At 38.5% G+C, this 22,145-nt stretch overlaps 1 protein-coding gene across 2 annotated transcripts; it reads left to right on the top strand.

Moving 5' to 3' along the window:
- Window positions 1–4,016: 4,016 nt before the first annotated feature.
- LOC128691036 (vacuolar protein sorting-associated protein 26C) lies at window positions 4,017–21,812 on the top strand. Of its 2 annotated transcripts, none has more exons than XM_070089150.1 (7): window positions 4,017–4,237; window positions 6,217–6,360; window positions 11,854–12,087; window positions 12,406–12,564; window positions 17,027–17,123; window positions 19,920–20,045; window positions 20,774–21,812. In XM_070089150.1, exons 1-7 carry the CDS (start codon window positions 4,181–4,183, stop codon window positions 20,854–20,856), a joined length of 900 nt encoding a protein of 299 aa, XP_069945251.1. In that variant the 5' UTR covers window positions 4,017–4,180; the 3' UTR covers window positions 20,857–21,812. The 2 variants fall into 2 exon arrangements, with proteins under 2 accessions (XP_069945251.1, XP_069945252.1); XM_070089151.1 differs by having other exon boundaries at window positions 4,122–4,237; window positions 6,200–6,360.
- The last annotated feature ends 333 nt before the right edge of the window (window positions 21,813–22,145 follow it).

Here is a 22,145-nt window from a genome sequence, read left to right as displayed (position 1 = left end):
AAAATTCCCACCAGTCCGATAACTTTCCCTTTTTTTTGCAAATAAAAGGGGTTTTGGCCAGAAAAAACAAAAAAATCCCTTTTTCATCCGGGGGACTGCGGAGAGGAAAAGGTTGCCATGTTTTACTGAGCCCCACATAAAGGATCACTTGGAGAATGAAATATGGATCCCAGGTTACAACCAAACAGATGGGGACAGGGGAACAGGAAAAAGGGTTGGGCCGGGGCATTGCAGAGTCACTTGTTTGCACAGAACTGTTTAATCCCCCAAAATGACGTAGGGGGAAGTTTTAGCAGAAAAGGTCGAGAAAAAAAACCCCAGCTTGTGGAAGTTAAAAGCCCCTCCGGATGCAACACCCCAGAAACCCAGGAACAGCTTTTAAAAAATTGACCCCCGTCGGGGAAAAATCTTCCAGCCCTGCACCCAACATTTTGGGCTCCGGGGGTTTTTAACCCTTAAAGGAAACCAAAATGGAGGAATATAAAAATTTTTTTATTGTTGCAAAAACCGGGAGGCAGTTCTGATGAAAATTTCACACTCAAAAGAGCTTTTAAATTCTGCACAAAATTAAATTTTAAACCAGCAAAAATAGAGCCAAATTAGACTGGAGAATACACAGACCTCATATTCACTTCCAATGATGATCTGATAAAAGTCACCATATCAAAAAAATACTCAGATCACAACAAAAGAGGTTAGACATTATGCGTGGACCCCCAGACTGAAAAAATGAGACTAGTCACGGGGGAGCTTTCCCCACCAAATTCAACTTCTTAATTTAAAAAACATAAAGGGGGACCCAAAAACCCAAGTCCAACCCATAAAAAGCGGGGAAGATAAAACTAAAAACAGACCCAAACTTATGCCAGAAAAGATTAACTCGGTGGCACCCCGATGTATGCACAAGGTTTATTCTCTAAGGGAGGAGTAGAGGGAAAATAAAAAAGAGACAGGCCCTCTTTTCAGGCGACGGAAAAGAATAACAGAGGCCCAAAAGAGGCCCTTTTATCTGAAAGCGAGGGAGACACTGGTCAGAGAAATAGCAAACATCAACTTGCTTAAAAAAACCCTTTTGGAGCCCGGGAAACGCGGGAACTAAAAGTTTTAAAAAAATCGAAAGAAACCCAAAGTATTTTTTTCCTATCCCAAAACAAAAAACGAGAACAACGCCCCCAAAAAAACCCCCTTATTAAAGGGGTGGGGCCTACACAGATGACAGCAAGGAAAGAGGAGCTTTCCCAAATCCCAAATTTACTCCCGTTTTGGGGAAGCCGCCAACCAGACTGAGAGCGAAGATCAAAATGAATTTTTTTGAGAGAGCCACAAAAAATTTTATTTACAAGCCTATCCGATGTTATCCGACGCCAAAAAAGACTTCTTAAAGGGATAAATGACATGCCCAGCACTTCCCCCCCCCCGGGGCCCGACTCAAGGGGAAATCTGTGTTCATAAGAACTGGGAAACCTTATCACGGGGCCTTTTTCCCCTCCTAAGGAGAGGGGGCATGGGCACGGGGGTCGTCCCCAGTTACTAAAAAAACACAGGGCATAGCCCCACCCAAAAAGGGGGAGTAAAGCAACAGCAAAGAAATAAAGACCAATAGCACTAACATCCCATATCATAAAAATTCCTTTAAAGGGTCCATGAAGCAAGATTTTTCCCCCCATCTAGAAACCCATCAGTTAAACAACCCAGGCAAAATGGGTTTGGAAAAAGGTCGCCCTGTCTGTCTCAGCTTTTTGGGCACTAAAATAAATCCTAAATGCAATTTGGGGAAAACAAAAAAAATGCAGATGTAATATATACAGATTCCCCTTTCAAAAGCCCCTTTTTGACAAGTGTGGGCCATGAGGAATAGGGACAAAATGCGCGCTTAAAAAGGGAAAAAAGGAAAAAATTTTGATGGATCTATAATTTTCACTAACAGAACACAGAGAGTAGTTTTCCCCAAAAGAGTAAAATCCGGGGGCAGCTAGGTGAAAAGCTCCCCGTTCCACAAGGGAACATTTAGGGTCCCATCTTGTTTTCTCATCCTCAATCCGGGCATAGACAAGGATGCGCCTAGCACTTTTTCCTTTGCAGATGACACCTGAATCTGCCCTGACAGTGTCTTCCAAAAAAGACACTGCAAGGCCCCCAGGAGGACATCAACCAAATCTTTTAGTGGGCGGGAGAAACAATAGGGAAATTCAACGATGAGAAATTTCAATTACTCAGATATGGTAAACATGAGGAAATTAAATCTTTTACTAACAAAAAAAAATTCCCAGGAAAAAGAGCGGAAAAACCAAGTCAAAAAAACCTGGGGGGGATTATGTCGAGGATTCACCCAAGGACCATAACATTGTATCAATTTGATCCTGTGAAAAAAAGAGAGGGTGGATAAGAGAACCTTCAAAACTAGGGGGGCTGCCTTGGGGTGACACCCTTCAGGTCACTTGTTCTATCTTTGGCTGGGAAATTACGCACTTAACAGCAATTTTCCAAGGCAGGGGAAAATTGCTGACCCAGAAAATGTCGAGAACTTTCACGGCGCGAAACTGAGATAAAAAACCCCAATTACTGGGAGCCCTTTTAGGTTTTTAAACCTGGGATTCCCCGGAAAGCAAAGGGGGGGAGAGATACATGATTATATACACCTGGAAAACCGGGGGGGACAGAACTGAACTTTGCAAAAGAAAATCACTCACAAAAGCAAAAAAATTTTCAGACGATGCACCATCCCCCCAATGAAAAGCAGGGGGCACTAGCACGAAAAGACCATACAATAAGGCCCGCCTGGGGACTGTCTAACGCCCCCAGCCACATAAGGGGGATTAACCCGACCCCCGGGCTTTTGCCCGGCACCCGGACAAGACCCAAAGTCAGCCTGATCAGCCGGGCTTTTGGCCACGTTGGTTTGCGGGAGCCACAGCAACAGCCTTCTGATCAGGCGTTATTCCCCCAGGGGGCCTGGTCACAGATGGGGCCCGGGGGGTTGGGCCCGAAAACCCCTCCAGGTAAACCCAAGGGAAACCCGAGTAAAATTTAAAAGAGCGGTGTTTTCCCCGGGTCAGTGTTGGGCCCCAAGTTCAAGAGTTCATAAACGAAATAGATGAGGGAAAAGGCGACATCAGCGTTTGGGTTTATGAATCAAAATACCGCCCAATTTATTCAGAGGACATTAGGAAATGAAGATTTGAAAGACTGGAAAAAAGGTCGGGGGAAGGGGATGGTTTAAAAGACAAATAAAATTCTAAATGTTGGGCAGGGCACAACCAGCCAAATAAACTAAAAAAAGATCTTTATTAGGATTGCGGGAAAAAAATTTAGGGGTTCTGTTTGCAGTAATCTGGAAAAAAAGACAACAGGGGCATAAGTGTTTCCGCAATAAAGCCTTTTTGAACTTTTGGGTTCTATCAAAAGCAAAATAAAGGAGTCCCCGGTTGTTCTTTTAACCCTTTTACATCCTTTTGGGTCCCAAAGGACAAGTTGTCGATTATAGACCAATTATAATGCTTAAAATTAACCCCTATCAAGGCAATAAACACTATTAATTGAGTCTGACATCAGTGTGACGTTTATATGACACAATATCATGAACATGCCTACGTAAACACTGGGGAAGACCCACATGTACATCTCTACGTCACCGAATAAAACATTAAAATATTTTTTTTTATACAAATATACACAAATATAGAAACCAACCGTGGCCGTGCTTGCTTATTTTACCGAACAAAACCGTTTTGCCCAGCTTGCTATACAAAATGCCCAGAAAGTAGAAAAAAAAAATCCAATATCTCAGTCACACATCTCAGCACTACCAAGCATCCACAAGCACACAAAACATACCATAACTGCAGACACGCAACTTAGCTACTCAATCTTTCACTCTAAGTACTGTATTCTTTTGTACTACACTGTATCATGTTCAAATTAATAAATAAATAAATAAATAAATAAATAAATAAATAAGTATCCTAATGTACCAAGGGTGTTACCACGGGACGAGTCCAGCCCCTAATGTGACAAGTTTCAGCGGATAACGAGCTCATAGTCTCACGCTGGATTATTCTGAGATAAAACGATATAAACAGTTGGGGGCGTAATGTGACTCCGATAACGAGCTTAGTCTCAAAAAAAAACGATGTAGCTTCGTAGATTTTATTGTGGAAAGAAATTAAATTCTACCTTTACCATGTCTCTTACTGTTGATATACAGCTGAAGAGATCAAGCAAGATCTATCATCAGGGTGTATGTATGGTGTAGTTATATTTGTGAACTTGTGTGCTTATGTTCATAATTATTAATAGGATTCAGTGCATAATTTGTAATGAATTAACAAATGGTTAATCAATATAAATAAGTAATTTTTACCTAGATGCCTAAGCTTCTTTCTATACATTGATATCATATATTAGAGATATAGTGACTAGCAATGCATGCTTTCTTAAATTTAGCTTCAAAGTACAATACTTGTTTATGTTTTAAGAACATTATAGAGTAGTACTACAATAAACCTGGGTTAGGTGGTATAAAATACCGATAAATCATATATAAAAAACAAATGCTATACGATAACTTTTAATAAATAACATTTAGCTTTGTCAAAGTTTTATCATGACCATAACACAAGGCACAGATCACTCTGATGTTCCTCGTGTCCATCTCACGCTATGCAAAAACTCAGTGCACATAAAAGGCCCTAAAATCTGGAATTCATTACCTGTAAATATAAAAGAAACACTACCTGTTTATAAATTCAAGTCTCTTCTCAAAGATCACTTACTCACTCAAAACCAAATAAATACTGAATAACTGAACCTTATAAATTGTATATCCTATATGTTACTCACAATTATATCTCACAAATGTTAAACCTAGGACCCAATCTAACTTTATTATTTTTTAAATACACTACCTAACAGAATACTCCATTCGACTGAATGTACAGCAATGCAAGCAACCATATGACCTGTCTTTGTAATACTCATTTGTGCTTTATAGTTATCTGTTTACAATAATGTTTTATCACTGATTTCATCATTGCTTAGTTAATCTTAAGTTAATTTTAAGCCAGCCCGTAATGCTATGCATATAAGTGGCTTTGGCATGCTGCTCTTACCTGTATTTTTTGTACCTCTGTTTGTATGCTTAAATTACTAAATAAATAAATAAATAAATAAATTTGATAAAGCTGGGTGTCCTAGTGAAATAACAAATGCAATAAAGGTTTCCAATATGGCCTGTGTGCCTTTTATATATACTAAATCTACTGGCCCATTTCTACTCATATATATAGTATGTGGCAAGTGGCCCGGTGGCCTGGTGGCTAAAGCTCCCGCTTCACACACGGAGGGCCCGGGTTCGATTCCCGGCGGGTGGAAACATTTCGACACGTTTCCTTACACCTGTTGTCCTGTTCACCTAGCAGCAAATAGGTACCTGGGTGTTAGTCGACTGGTGTGGGTCGCATCCTGGGGGACAAGATTAAGGACCCCAATGGAAATAAGTTAGACAGTCCTCGATGACGCACTGACTTTCTTGGGTTATCCTGGGTGGCTAACCCTCCGGGGTTAAAAATCCGAACGAAATCTTATCTTATCTTATGTTTAATTAATGTACCCACAGTACAGTATTGACTTCAGTGATGCTACTTGACAGTGTATTCCACGCATCAACCACTCCATTACGAAACCAGTTCTTTCTTATAGTCTTTCTTAATTTGAATTTATCTCATTGAAGTCCATTGTTGATTATTATTATTATTATAATCAAAAAGAAGCACTAAGCCACAAGGACTATACAGCAGTCCACTGTTGAGAGTTCTTTTTTTTTTTCATATCTTCAGCATCTTATTAATATTCTTCATCTTCAACAATCCTTATTTTTTTCAATTTTACTTATTATTATTATTATAATTAGTATTATAATCAAGGGGGAAGCGCTAAACCCGTAAAATTATACAGCACCTGTGGGGGAGGATGTAGAAGGTATTCAGGCTTAATTCAGGGAACTGGAGCACAGATCCAATTCCCTAGATCAAGAGCCTCTCACTAGCATCAAGGAACCTTCCCTGAGGGGCCAGTTTTACTTGTGAATCATATTCCTCTCTATTTTCAGCATTTCTGATATATAAATCAGATAATAAATCTACCTATACTGTATAATAAACTGCTGCATGTATTCAGTAACTTTGTTGACGTATCTCTCCAGGTCTCCTCTGTTTGCAGGAAATTGTTAGCGGAGTGCTGGTGCTGGACAGTCGTTCAGAGGCAAGGCATGATGGCATCACCCTCACTATGGATGGTATTGCTAGTGTACAACTGTCTCCAAGGAGTGCTGGACTGATTGAATCACTTGTTAATTCTTCCAAGGTAGAGCGCATCTTTGTGTACACTCCAGTATTTTTTTCATATTCCTTAAAAATTTTGTTATATCTTTTAGTTAAGTCTAAAGTTGGTGCTGACATAAATTTTATATTATTCAGATATGATTATTTTATTAGTGGATTTTATTAGTTTATAGTGTTAATCATGATTAGGCTTGGCCAGTAATTAGATGAATGGGTGCTTGGACACATTCTTGCCTTTGGCTAGGGTAAATTTAAATAAGCCCTGAGTTTTCTGTCCTCAATGTTGGAATATAGTAAAATACTGTACAGTACTCATACATCCATTAATTATGTTACTGCTTTTCATCATATACACCCTCTCCTCACTTAACGACGGAGTTTCATTCCTAAGACCACGTTGGTAAATGAATTCGTTGCTAATTGAGGAGTACGCTATAATGATAGTGGGTTTGTGTCACCCATCTTTGATATTGTTTTATTGTCACTTTTGCACCATTTATAACATTTTTAGTATATTTTTAAATGTTTATACAGTAGTGTACTGTATATTGTAATAAACAGAACAGAGGAAATCAGCTCTTATATACATTATTTAGGTATGCATTCTGATCAGAGAGCCTGTTGTAAGTCCGAGTCATTAGTAAACGAGTATGTCGCTAAATGAGGAGAGGCTGTAATATTGTATGTATTACGTAATGCATATTTTTGTCATTATAGTCTCATTTCGTGCTACTCTACATGTATGCAGTTATCAAATACAGTACAGTAGTCTTTTCTTCTTTACTCAAAGAGTCCACATTATTTCTTAATTTGATTCACTCTTCTTACAATACAGTACCATATTACCATCAAGATATGGCATATATGTGTCTGAGACCTGAATGAGTGCTTATTCTAATAGCATATTTTTTTGAGTTACAATGGGTTTTAGGTGTCCTGCTGTTGTAGATTCCCATGCACATATACTGTAATGAATATGAAGGTAAATTAGAGAGTAATACAGAATGGTTAATGTTGTTTGAAGTACTTTTTTTTTTTTTTTCAACAAGTCGGCCGTCTCCCACCGAGGCAGGGTGACCCAAAAAAGAAAGAAAATCCCCAAAAAGAAAATACTTTCATCATCATTCAACACTTTCACCACACTCGCACATTATCACTGTTTTTGCAGAGGTGCTCAGAATACAACAGTCTAGAAGCATAAACATATAAAGATACACAACATATCCCTCCAAACTGCCAATATCCCAAACCCCTCCTTTAAAGTGCAGGCATTGTACTTCCCATTTCCAGGACTCAAGTCCGACTATATGAAAATAACCGGTTTCCCTGAATCCCTTCACTAAATATTACCCTGCTCACACTCCAACAGATCGTCAGGTCCCAAGTACCATTCGTCTCCATTCACTCCTATCTAACACGCTCACGCACGCTTGCTGGAAGTCCATGCCCCTTACCCACAAAACCTCCTTTACCCCCTCTCTCCAACCCTTTCGAGGACGACCCCTACCCCGCCTTCCTTCCCCTATAGATTTATATGCTTTCCATGTCATTCTACTGTGATCCATTCTCTCTAAATGACCAAACCACCTCAACAACCCCTCTTCTGCCCTCTGACTAATACTTTTATTAACTCCACACCTTCTCCTAATTTCCACACTCCGAATTTTCTGCATAATATTTACACCACACATTGCCCTTAAACAGGACATCTCCGCTGCCTCCAACCGTCTCCTCGCTGCTGCATTTACCACCCAAGCTTCACACCCATATAAGAGTGTTGGTACTACTATACTTTCATACATTCCCTTCTTTGCCTCCATAGATAACGTTTTTTGACTCCACATATACCTCAACGCACCACTCACCTTTTTTCCCTCATCAATTCTATGATTAACCTCATCCTTCATAAATCCATCCGCTGACACGTCAACTCCCAAGTATCTGAAAACATTCACTTCTTCCATACTCCTCCTCCCCAATTTGATATCCAATTTTTCTTTATCTAAATCATTTGACACCCTCATCACCTTACTCTTTTCTATGTTCACTTTCAACTTTCTACCTTTACACACATTCCCAAACTCATCCACTAACCTTTGCAATTTTTCTTTAGAATCTCCCATAAGCACAGTATCATCAGCAAAAAGTAACTGTGTCAATTCCCATTTTGAATTTGATTCCCCATAATTTAATCCCACCCCTCTCCCAAACACCCTAGCATTTACTTCCTTTACAACCCCATCTATAAATATATTAAACAACCATGGTGACATTACACATCCCTGTCTAAGACCTACTTTTACCGGGAAGTAGTCTCCCTCTCTTCTACACACCCTAACCTGAGCCTCACTATCCTCATAAAAACTCTTTACAGCATTTAATAACTTACCACCTATTCCATATACTTGCAACATCTGCCACATTGCTCCTCTATCCACTCTATCATATGCCTTTTCTAAATCCATAAATGCAATAAAAACTTCCCTATCTTTATCTAAATACTGTTCACATATATGCTTCAATGTAAACACCTGATCTACACATCCCCTACCCACTCTAAAACCTCCTTGCTCATCCGCAATCCTACATTCTGTCTTACCTCTAATTCTTTCAATTATAACCCTACTGTACACTTTTCCTGGTATACTCAGTAAGCTTATTCCTCTATAATTTTTACAGTCTCTTTTGTCCCCTTTCCCTTTATATAAAGGGACTATACATGCTCTCTGCCAATCCCTAGGTACCTTCCCCTCTTTCATACATTTATTAAACAAAAGTACCAACCACTCCAACACTATATCCCCCCCTGCTTTTAACATTTCTGTCATGATCCCATCAGTTCCAGCTGCTTTACCCCCTTTCATTTTACGTAATGCCTCACGTACCTCCCCCACACTTACATTCTGCTCTTCTTCACTCCTAAAAGATGGTATACCTCCCTGACCAGTGCATGAAATTACTGCCTCTGTTTCTTCCTTAACATTTAAAAGTTCCTCAAAATATTCTCGCCATCTTCCCAATACCTCCATCTCCCCATCTACTAACTCCCCTACTCTGTTTTTAACTGACAAATCCATATTTTCCCTAGGCTTTCTTAACTTGTTTAACTCACTCCAAAATTTTTTCTTATTTTCATTAAAATTTCTTGACAGTGCCTCTCCCACTCTATCATCTGCTCTCCTTTTGCACTCTCTCACCACTCTCTTTACCTTTCTTTTACTCTCCATATACTCTGCTCTTCTTATAACACTTCTGCTTTGTAAAAACCTCTCATAAGCTACCTTTTTCTCTTTTATCACACCCTTTACTTCATCATTCCACCAATCACTCCTCTTTCCTCCTGCCCCCACCCTCCTATAACCACAAACTTCTGCCCCACATTCTAATACTGCATTTTTAAAACTATTCCAACCCTCTTCAACCCCCCCACTACTCATCTTTGCACTAGCCCACCTTTCTGCCAATAGTCGCTTATATCTCACCCGAACTTCCTCCTCCCTTAGTTTATACACTTTCACCTCCCTCTTACTTGTTGTTGCCACCTTCCTCTTTTCCCATCTACCTCTTACTCTAACTGTAGCTACAACTAAATAATGATCCGATATATCAGTTGCCCCTCTATAAACATGTACATCCTGGAGCCTACTCATCAACCTTTTATCCACCAATACATAATCTAATAAACTACTTTCATTACGTGCTACATCATACCTTGTATATTTATTTATCCTCTTTTTCATAAAATATGTATTACTTATTACCAAATTTCTTTCTACACATAGCTCAATTAAAGGCTCCCCATTTACATTTACCCCTGGCACCCCAAATTTACCTACTACTCCCTCCATAACATTTTTACCCACTTTAGCATTAAAATCCCCAACCACCATTACTCTCACACTTGATTCAAAACTCCCCACGCATTCACTCAACATTTCCCAAAATCTCTCTCTCTCCTCTACACTTCTCTCTTCTCCAGGTGCATACACGCTTATTATAACCCACTTTTCACATCCAATCTTTATTTTACTCCACATAATCCTTGAATTAATACATTTATAGTCCCTCTTTTCCTGCCATAGCTTATCCTTCAACATTATTGCTACTCCTTCTTTAGCTCTAACTCTATTTGAAACCCCTGACCTAATCCCATTTATTCCTCTCCACTGAAACTCTCCCACCCCCTTCAGCTTTGTTTCACTTAAAGCCAGGACATCCAGCTTCTTCTCATTCATAACATCCACAATCATCTCTTTCTTATCATCTGCACAACATCCACGCACATTCAGACTTCCCACTTTGACAATTTTCTTCTTCTTATTCTTTTTAGTAATCTTTACAGGAAAAGGGGTTACTAGCCCATTGTTCCCGGCATTTTAGTTGACTTTTACAACACGCATGGCTTACGGAGGAAAGATTCTTATTCCACTTCCCCATGGATATAAAAGGAAAATTAATAAGACCAAGAACTATTAAGATAAAATCAAAGAAAACTCAGATGAGTGTGTATAAATAAATGTGTACATGTATGTGTAGTGTGACCTAAGTGTAAGTAGAAGTAGCAAGACATGCCTGTAATCTTGCATATTTATGAGACAGACAAAAGACATCAGCAATCCTACCATCATGTAAAACAATCACAGGCTTCGTTTTACACTCACTTGGCAGGACGGTAGTACCTCCCTGGGTGGTTGCTGTCTACCAACCTACTACCTTACCTTTATGTTGAATTTAATATTTTAATCCTTATTCACAGACACTTTATGGAAGGTCTTATCAGTGATGAGCATTAGTTTGTTGGTTATCAAAAGTTATATTTTTATTAGATCATATTTAACCCTTAAACTGTCCAAGCTGATCTACGTTCACATGCATAGTGCTCCAAAAGTAGATCTACTTTTTTTTTTTTACATATTTTCAAATATAACAAAAAAAAAAAACATAGATCAAAGTTTTTTTACACGTTTTCAAATGTAAAAAAAAAAAAATCTACTTTTTTTTTACATACTTTCAAATGTTGAAAAAAGGTAGATCTGTGTTTGGACAGTTTAAGGGTTAACAGCATTGTTGAGGACAATCAGATTTGAATTTGAGATGACAAAAGCTGTCATCTATAACCAAGACCTAGCTTTAGAAGTTATTAATTAAATTTATCTTACCATAATTATATGCTTCTAAATTTATCTTACCATAATTATATGCTTCTAAGCTGTTGTGTTCTAAGCACCTCTGCAAAAACAGTGATTATGTGTGAGTGAGGTGAAAGTGTTGAATGATGATGAAAGTATTTTGTTTTTGGGGATTTTCTTTCTTTTTTGGGTCACCCTGCCTCTGTAGGAGATGGCTGACTTGTTAAAAAAAAAAAAAAAAAAAAATGAAGCTAATGCTCATAGCAAATATTTTTGAACACCAGCCTTTTTTCTCTCATATTTTTTTCTAAATTTTCAATCATTACAGTACATGTAGTATAAATTTAGCCATTGCCATTCATTATATACCTTGAAATCTGTTTCAGCCTATATCTCTGATAAGCCAGTCGGTGGAGGTTACCAAGTCAGGCAGGATTCCTTCAGGACAAACAGAGATTCCATTTGAGCTTCCCCTCAATCCACGTTCCTCTTCCAAAATTCTGTATGAAACCTATCATGGGGTGTACATCATGGTTCAGTACTCATTGAGGTGTGATATCAAGCGCAGCCTTTTAGCTAAGGATGTTTCTAAATCACAAGAATTTATTGTTGAATATAAAGTAAGTGCTGTATTGTTTTCTGGTATTTAATGGGTGTTCATGAAAAAGCTTATATGGTTTATAATTGAGGTATCCTGGCCATACTAATGTGCATGGATTTAGTCATGATTTAAAGCAATATCAGAGTTTCTAGCAACTAGCTTTTGGTTCTCCTTTGCAGACATGGATACAATATTACATTTATATTAATATGAAATTTAACCCATTTGGCAAAAAAGCAGTACTATATAGCATATTGGTTAAAAACATGTATTTTGCATTTGTATCAGCCATGTGTAGTAAATTAAAAGTTTAAAATAATGTATTCTAATTTTCCAGCCCGGATCTGGAGACAGTGAAGAGGAAAAAGTAGTTAATTTTGAAATACGACCAGAAACACTGCAAAATGTTCGTGATCGTGCACGCATTCCTCAGTTTCTGGTCAGAGGTCACCTTGATACTTCAATATTCCCACTTTCAAAACCCTTGACTGGAGAGGTTGGTATTTCTTCATACACTATTTTTTAGTATTTTCCTGATTTGTTTACTGGAAGTTTATTTACATGTACTATATATTGTGCACTTGCGAAAATTATTCAAGAAGCACCAGTAACAGGAACGAGCACTTAGGATTAACTTTTTTTTTTTTTTTTTATACACTGGCCGTCTCCCACCGAGGTACGGTAACCCAGAAAAAGAGGAAATCACTTTCACCATCGTTCAGTCTATCACTGCCTTGCCATAAGCATGCTAACATCACAGTTCGGGGAACCCTTCAAACTATCATATCATCACTCATTACGAGTAGACTCGAAATTAAGACACATGTGCAACATCTGGGTATCTTTATTGTAGACGTTTTGCCATCCAGTGGCTTTATCAATACAAATTCCAGGACATAACTTGAAGACAGTAGAACTATGTACAGAAGATGAGGTAATCAGTCCTTCAACCTTGGAGTAGGTGCGAAGAGCACCTGACATTTTTTTCTTTTTTAACAAGTCGGCCATCTCCCACCGAGGCAGGGTGACCCAAAAAGAAAGAAAATCCCCAAAAAGAAAATACTTTCATAATCATTCAACACTTTCACCTCACTCACACATAATCACTGTTTTTGCAGAGGTGCTGAGAATGCAACAGTTAAGAAGCATATATGTATAAAGATACACAACATATCCCTCCAAACTGCCAATATCCCAAACCCCTCCTTGAGAGTGCAGGCATTGTACTTCCCATTTCCAGGACTCAAGTCCAGCTATATAAAAATAACCGGTTTCCCTGAATCCCTTCACTAAATATTACCCTGCTCACACTCCAACAGCTCGTCAGGTCCCAAATACCATTCGTCTCCATTCACTCCTATCAAACACGCTCACGCACGCTTGCTGGAAGTCCAAGCCCTTCGCCCACAAAACCTCCTATACCCCTTCCCTCTAACCTTTTCGAGGACGACCCCTACCTCTCTAAATGACCAAACCACCTCAACAACTCCTCTTCAGCCCTCTGACTAATACTTTTATTAACTCCACACCTCCTAATTTCCACATTCCAAATTTTCAGTGGACCCCCGGTTAATGATATTTTTTCACTCCAGAAGTATGTTCAGGTGCCAGTACTGACTGAATTTGTTCCCATAAGAAATATTGTGAAGTAGATTAGTCCATTTCAGACCCCCAAACATACACGTACAAATGCACTTACATAAATACACTTACATAATTGGTCGCATTCGGAGGTAATCGTTATGCGGGGGTCCACTGTATTTACACCACACATTGCCCTTAGACAGGACATCTCCACTGCCTCCAACCGTCTCCTCGCTGCAGCATTTACAACCCAAGCTTCACACCCATATAAGAGTGTTGGTACCACTATACTTTCATACATTCCCTTCTTTGCCTCCATAGGGGGTAAAGGAGGTGTTGTGGATGAGGGGTTTGGACTTCCAGCAAGCGTGCATGAGCGTGTTAGATAGGAATGAATGGAGACAAATGGCATTTGGGACCTGATGATCTGTTAGAGTGTGAGCAGGGTAATATTTAGTGAAGGGATTCAGGGAAACCGGTTATTTTATATAACCGGACTTGAGTCCTGGAAATGGGAAGTACAATGCCTGCACTCTCAAGGAGGGGTTTGGGATATTGGCAGTTTGGAGAGATATACATGTATTGTGTATTTTTATACGTTTTTTTTTTTTCAACAAGTCGGCCGTCTCCCACCGAGGCAGGGTGACCCAAAAAAGAAAGAAAATCCCCAAAAAGAAAATACTTTCATCATCATTCAACACTTTCACCACACTCACACATTATCACTGTTTTTGCAGAGGTGCTCAGAATACAACAGTTAAGAAGCATATACATATAAAGATACACAACATATCCCTCCAAACTGCCAATATCCCAAACCCCTCCTTTAAAGTGCAGGCATTGTACTTCCCATTTCCAGGACTCAAGTCCAACTATATGAAAATACAGTGGACCCCCGCATAACGATTACCTCCGAATGCGACCAATTATGTAAGTGTATTTAAGTAAGTGCGTTTGTACGTGTATGTTTGGGGGTCTGAAATGGACTAATCTACTTCACAATATTCCTTATGGGAAAAAATTCGGTCAGTACTGGCACCTGAACATACTACTGGAATGAAAAAAGTTCGTTAACCGGGGGTCCACTGTAATGGGTTTCCCTGAATCCCTTCACTAAATATTACCCTGGTCACACTCCAACAGATCGTCAGGTCCCAAGTACCATTCGTCTCCATTCACTCCTATCTAACACGCTTGCTGGAAGTCCAAGCCCCTCGCCCACAAAACCACCTTTACCCCCTCTCTCCAACCCTTTCGAGGACGACCCCTACCCCGCCTTCCTTCCCCTATAGATTTATATGCTTTCCATGTCATTCTACTTTGATCCATTCTCTCTAAATGACCAAACCACCTCAACAACCCCTCTTCTGCCCTCTGACTAATACTTTTATTAACTCCACACCTTTTCCTAATTTCCACACTCCGAATTTTCTGCATAATATTTACACCACACATTGCCCTTAAACAGGACATCTCCACTGCCTCCAGCCGTCTCCTCGCTGCTGCATTTACCACCCAAGCTTCACACCCATATAAGAGCGTTGGTACTACTATACTTTCATACATTCCCTTCTTTGCCTCCATAGATAACGTTTTTTTGACTCCACATATACCTGAACGCACCACTCACCTTTTTTCCCTCATCAATTCTGTGATTAACCTCATCCTTCATAAATCCATCCGCCGACACGACAACTCCCAAGTATCTGAAAACATTCATTTCTTCCATACTCCTCCTCCCCAATTTGATATCCAATTTTTCTTTATCTAAATCATTTGATACCCTCATCACCTTACTCTTTTCTATGTTCACTTTCAACTTTCTACCTTTACACACATTCCCAAACTCATCCACTAACCTTTGCAATTTTTCTTTAGAATCTCCCATAAGCACAGTATCATCAGCAAAAAAGTAACTGTGTCAATTCCCATTTTGAATTTGATTCCCCAAAATTTAATCCCACCCCTCTCCCGAACACCCTAGCATTTACTTCCTTTACAACCCCATCTATAAATATATTAAACAACCATGGTGACATTACACATCCCTGTCTAAGACCTACTTTTACCGGGAAGTAGTCTCCCTCTCTTCTACACACCCTAACCTGAGCCTCACTATCCTCATAAAAACTCTTTACAGCATTTAATAACTTACCACCTATTCCATATACTTGCAACATCTGCCACATTGCTCCTCTATCCACTCTATCATATGCCTTTTCTAAATCCATATGCAATAAAAACTTCCCTACCTTTATCTAAATACTGTTCACATATATGCTTCAATGTAAACACTTGATCTACACATCCACTACCCACTCTGAAACCTCCTTGCTCATCCGCAATCCTACATTCTGTCTTACCTCTAATTCTTTCAATTATAACCCTACCATACACTTTTCCTGGTATACTCAGTAAACTTATTCCTCTATAATTTTTACAATCTCTTTTGTCCCCTTTCCCTTTATATAAAGGGACTATACATGCTCTCTGCCAATCCCTAGGTACCTTCCCCTCTTTCATACATTTATTAAACAAAAGTACCAACCACTCCAACACTATATCCCCCCCTGCTTTTAACATTTCTGTAATGATCCCATCAGTTCCAGCTGCTTTACCCCCTTTCACTCACGCACCTCCCCCACACTTACATTCTGCTCTTCTTCACTCCTAAAAGATTGTATACCTCCCTGACCAGTGCATGAAATTACTGCCTCTCTTTCTTCCTTAACATTTAAAAGTTCCTCAAAATATTCTCGCCATCTACCTAATACCTCCATCTCCCCATCTACTAACTCCCCTACTCTGTTTTTAACTGACAAATCCATACTTTCCCTAGGCTTTCTTAACTTGTTTAATTCACTCCAAAATTTTTTCTTATTTTCATTAAAATTTTTGGTGAGAGAGTGCAAAAGGAGAGCAGATGATAGAGTGGGAGAGGCACTGTCAAGAAATTTTAATGAAATTTTTATACGTATATACTTCTAAACTGTTGTATTCTGGGCACCTCTGCAAAAACTGATTATGTATGAGTGAGGTGAAAGTGTTGAATGATGATGAAAGTATTTTCTTTTTGGGGATTTTCTTTCTCTTTGGGTCACCCTGCCTTGGTGGGAGACTGCCGACTTGCTGAAAAAAAAAAAAATATACCTCAACGCACCACTCACCTTTTTTCCTTCATCAATTCTATGATTAACCTCATCCTTCATAAATCCAGTGCATAACTGACATTAGATTGCTTATTCCTTGACAGAAAAAAAAAGTTCTAACAGTTACTAATTTACTGGATGTTTTTTATACTATCAGCAATGAAAATTTATAAACAAATTATAATGTAGAAAATGAACACCTTTCTTGTTTTTTTTTTCTTGAAGCTGACAGTGTGCGAGTGTGAAAGGGGCATCAGCAGCATTGAGCTTCAGCTGGTGCGGGTGGAGACCTGTGGCTCTACAGAAGGCTACACCAGGGAGGGTGGGTGTTTTTTTTTTTATTTTTACAGAGGCAACTGAACTCTGATTTTGTTATTTTAACACTTTATTTGTCGTATCCTTTCATCAGTTCTTTGATCTATACGCTAAATTGTGTTGTTCCTGACTTTTGTGGTTCATAAGTAGTTCATGGGGAAGTGGAACAGAATTCTTCCTCCATAAGCTCTTAAGAGGCAACTAAAATGCTTTGAACAATGGGCTAGTAAACCTTTCTCCCTGTAGGGGTTACCCAAAAAGAAAAACTTTCATTTTTCTGTTTAGGTCACCCTGTCTGGTTTGTTGAAAAAAAAATAGTAGTGCAGTAGTAGTAATAAAGATTATGAACTCAAAAACAGCCTGACAAACTTAATCTACAATGTTTAAAAATAAATGACCCTCTTATAAGAGTTTCAAAAAGACTACTGGTAGCTTAAATTAACTTTTGGGTTTTAGAATATCATTTTTTTCTTGATAAATGCTGTTAGTTAAATTTCCAAAAAATAAAACAATTATTTAGAATTGGCTTGAATTGTTTTTGATAAATTATTCTCTGATATTGGTCAGTCACCTCACAGACCTACAAAACCTATTAAATGTCATCTTTTGTTGGTATAGTAATACATACCAGGTTATTTGCTTTTTAGTACAACATGGCCCCAAAAAAACGTTATCTATGGAGGCAAAGAAGGGAATGTATGAAAGTATAGTAGTACCAACACTCTTATATGGGTGTGAAGCTTGGGTGGTAAATGCAGCAGCGAGGAGACGGTTGGAGGCAGCGGAGATGTCCTGTTTAAGGGCAATGTGTGGTGTAAATATTATGCAGAAAATTCGGAGTGTGGAAATTAGGAGAAGGTGTGGAGTTAATAAAAGTATTAGTCAGAGGGCAGAAGAGGGGTTGTTGAGGTGGTTTGGTCATTTAGAGAGAATGGATCACAGTAGAATGACATGGAAAGCATATAAATCTATAGGGGAAGGAAGGCGGGGTAGGGGTCGTCCTCGAAAGGGTTGGAGAGAGGGGGTAAAGGAGGTTTTGTGGGTAAGGGGCTTGGACTTCCAGCAAGCGTGCGTGAGCGTGTTAGATAGGAGTGAATGGAGACGAATGGTACTTGGGACCTGACGATCTGTTGGAGTGTGAGCAGGGTAATATTTAGTGAAGGGATTCAGGGAAACCGGTTATTTTCATATAGTCGGACTTGAGTCCTGGAAATGGGAAGTACAATGCCTGCACTTTAAAGGAGGGGTTTGGGATATTGGCAGTTTGGAGGGATATGTTGTGTATCTTTATATGTTTATGCTTCTAGACTGTTGTATTCTGAGCACCTCTGCAAAAACAGTGATAATGTGCGAGTGTGGTGAAAGTGTTGAATGATGATGAAAGTATTTTCTTTTTGGGGATTTTCTTTCTTTTTTGGGTCACCCTGCCTCGGTGGGAGACGGCCGACTTGTTGAAAAAAAAAAAAAAAAAAAAAAAAAAAAAATGGCCCCCACATATACAGCACCCTCTTTTCGGTGTTCCATGCTTTCGTTGGCTTTCAGTTGAGTCTCTGTTCATTATGTTCGGTGCTTTTGCCACTTTTCCACTGTTTTTGTACAGTTGGGTAAGGAAAGGGCAACCAACACCACATTTTAAGGTAAGTATTGGATGCACTGTGTATTTATTTTACTTTCATGTTTTTTCATGCCTAGCTGCATTGAGCACTTCATAAATGATAGTGTAAACATGTTATCAGGCATTTTAGATGCACTCAATAATGAAAAAACGGTCCTTTCCACCTGCCGGCGATTTTCACTTAGTGTACAGTTGGGAACCTGAGAGCCATACAAACAGAGCCCTCCTGTATTGCTTGAAATGCTGCAAGTGTCCCAAGCCATACACTTCACATTTTTGTTATGATAATTTTCTACCTCTCCAGTATCATTAAATGATCTGCATTTCTTCCATGTCTAAACACTCAACAATTTTTTCTAGCTTTCTTATATTTCAAAAATATGCAGTAATTGAAAGGATTATAGATGTTTATTAAACCATACATGTACTTTGATGAATAAATGGCAATGGTTCATGTTCTGCTAGAGTAAAAGTAGTAATTATATACTTTTAAAGGTTGACATTTCTCTTTTGTCTAAAAATATTTTTTTAAATGAAGATTTCTGTGCATGAGATATCAATAAAAAGATATAATACTGTGTTGTATTCATAATACAGGAGGGCCTTGTTTATACAGGAGGTTAGGTTCCAGGCTACCATTGTAAAGTGAAAGGTTTTTTTCACTTTCAAATGCACATAAAAGCCTGATAACACGTTTACACTATCATATATTAAGCGAGCGTAGAGCTAAGCCTGAAGAAATGCATATACAGTACACACACATTACTTAAGAACATAAGAAAGGAACACTGCAACAGGCCTACTGACCCATGCGGAGCAGGTCCATCCCCCCCCCCCCCCCCCGATTAGCCCAATGACCCACCCAGTCTGGTCACCTAAACTCAAGGATGGAGCACTGCACCAGACCCAGCAGCACAAGCTAGTCAGGTCCAACTCACACCCACCCACCAACTTAAAATATTTTCCATACTTAGCTTATAGTGAGTGGTGAATATATTTATTGTAAGTTACCTGAATAAATGAAGAATGGGTATAATTGAAAACTACTGTATTAGCAAAATGCTCTAAAGTGGAACCCTCCTGTATATGAATTAATGGATTTTATGTAAAAACTGTGGAATATACAGGTATTAAACTATGTTATTCATAAATAATTTTCTTTTCTTTTTTCTATTACATTTTTTCTAGCATCTGAAATTCAGAACATACAGATTGGAGAGGGTGATGTATGTAGAGGCATTGCTATTCCTATTTATATGGTATTCCCTCGTTTGTTCACCTGCGCCACTACTGTAGCTCCAAGCTTTAAAATTGGTAAGTATACATTTACTCATTAAGCCATGATCACCTATAGGAACCCAGAACATCAAAGTACTGTACAGTAAATGCCCTAGGAAAAAGGGGTTAGAATAATTTTCCTGTAGCCATGTGTGTTTTTTAAGGAGGCTAAAATATACCTGAAACAAAAGGTTCGTTGCCCCATTTGCCAAAAAAGAAAAAAGAAATTGAAATTTAGGAGTTAAGTTTATTGAATATGCATATATGTAGTACTAATGTTAAAAACTTATTAATGTTATGAATGAAAGGAAGACATCTCTTAGCAGTGAGTGAATATGAACAATAATAATAATACAATCAAAACTAAGCACTAAACCCACAAGGGTCATACAGCAGCAATGAATAAAACAAAGTTAAAGTTGGGGAGGCATTAAAAGAAATGAAAGGTAAGAGTGGAAGGAAATTTTGAATGGAAAAATTTAAATGAAAAGAAATGTTATAAATGTTTAACTTAGTTTATTTTTATAGTTTAGAGGATTATAGTCAGTGTTTATGCATTTGGAATTGATAAGCGTGTTAAGGAGAGATTCTGAATGCTTAGGAAAGGTTGAGCCAAGTAAGAGAATACTTTTAGGACGAGCAAGTGAAGATTAATTCTTTCTTCGGGTCATCGTGCATTTGTGGAAAACAACAATGTATTACTATACCAAAAAAAAAAAAAAAATGCTGTACAATTATATTTCCTATCCATTTTTCTTTTACAGAATTTGAGCTGAACATAGTGATAATCTTTGACAATGATCATCTAGTTGTGGAGACATTCCCGATCAAGCTCATACGCAGTTAAATATTTAGCAATACAGTCCAAGCTGCCAAAAATTTAACCCTTAAACTGTCCAAATGTAGATCTACACTTTTTCAACATTTGAAAGTAGTATGTAAAAAAAAGTAATTTTTTTTTTTGTTGTTTGAAAATATGTAAAAAAAATGTAGATCTACTTTTGGAGCCCTACGCATGTGAACGTAGATCTGCTTGGACAGTTTAAGGGCTAATAGGCAAAGATTATGTCTCCAGTGTTTTAAAAGGAATCAGTCACATAGTGTCTATGATTAAACTATGCTTGTATGTGCCCTCTGCTTGGAGCAAGTTGTCAAAAGTCCTTGGACCCTCATCACAACTTGGCATTTCTTGCAGTGGCACTGGGTGCTTTTATCTGAGGTAATCATATGTGTGAATTTGGGAATTTGGTGCCCAACATGCAGAAATGAAAGTACATGTATAGTTATATACAGCCAGCAGTAATAATGTGTTTCTAGCCATCCTGGTTAAAGCCCTAAATGCAGTTTGATTAAAAAACTCGTTGGTCACTAACGAAAGCCAATGATCATGGCAGTGCAGGGCTATTATTGGAAAAAGTCTGAAAAAAAAAAAAAGCATCTGCCTGCAAGAGATTGGAAAGGCCCAAACAGCAGAATGTGCTCAAACACTAAAATGGCCTCTAGGAAAGAGAGGACCCTTTTGTGTGTTCTGAAGATGTAATGCAGCTACTGTCAAATGTGAAGGACGAGTGTATGCAAGGAATCAAAGGCCTGGATTGCTTGAAATTCACTTTGAGAACCTGAGACTACAACAAATGAAGCAGACAGTGATGTGGATGACAGCAGCAGCAAGATTTAAACATATATGCTCTATTGTAATACTGTCCTGATTTTCTAATTTGTTAATCAGCATGATTTACATAAATTATTTGCTTAGAATGACTTGTGATTTTGAGAAGTCAAAATAAAACATTTCATCCCTAATATTGTAGTTTTCATAATCCAGGATTGTTAAAAGACTTGTGTAGACACCTTTCATATGTATTATTATTATTATTATAATCAAGGGGGAAGCGCTAAACCCGTAGGATTATACAGCGCCCAGGGGAGGGGGGGATGTGGAAGGCATTCAGGCTTAATTCGGGGAACTGGAGCACAGATCCAATTCCCTAAATCAAGAGCCCCTCACCAACATCAAGGAACCTTCCATGAGGGGACCTTTCATATGTAACCTTTGTCAAAGCAGAAAATAATGTTATGCAAGATATATGCATTACAAGGTAAAAATATAAAAATTTGACTGTCAAAAACTGATTC

This window comes from Cherax quadricarinatus, chromosome 27 (assembly GCF_038502225.1).
Source record: "Cherax quadricarinatus isolate ZL_2023a chromosome 27, ASM3850222v1, whole genome shotgun sequence".
Classification (NCBI taxonomy): domain Eukaryota; kingdom Metazoa; phylum Arthropoda; class Malacostraca; order Decapoda; family Parastacidae; genus Cherax; species Cherax quadricarinatus.
The sequence above is the reverse complement of the archived record's forward strand: the minus strand, read 5'-3'. Positions and strand labels throughout refer to the sequence as shown.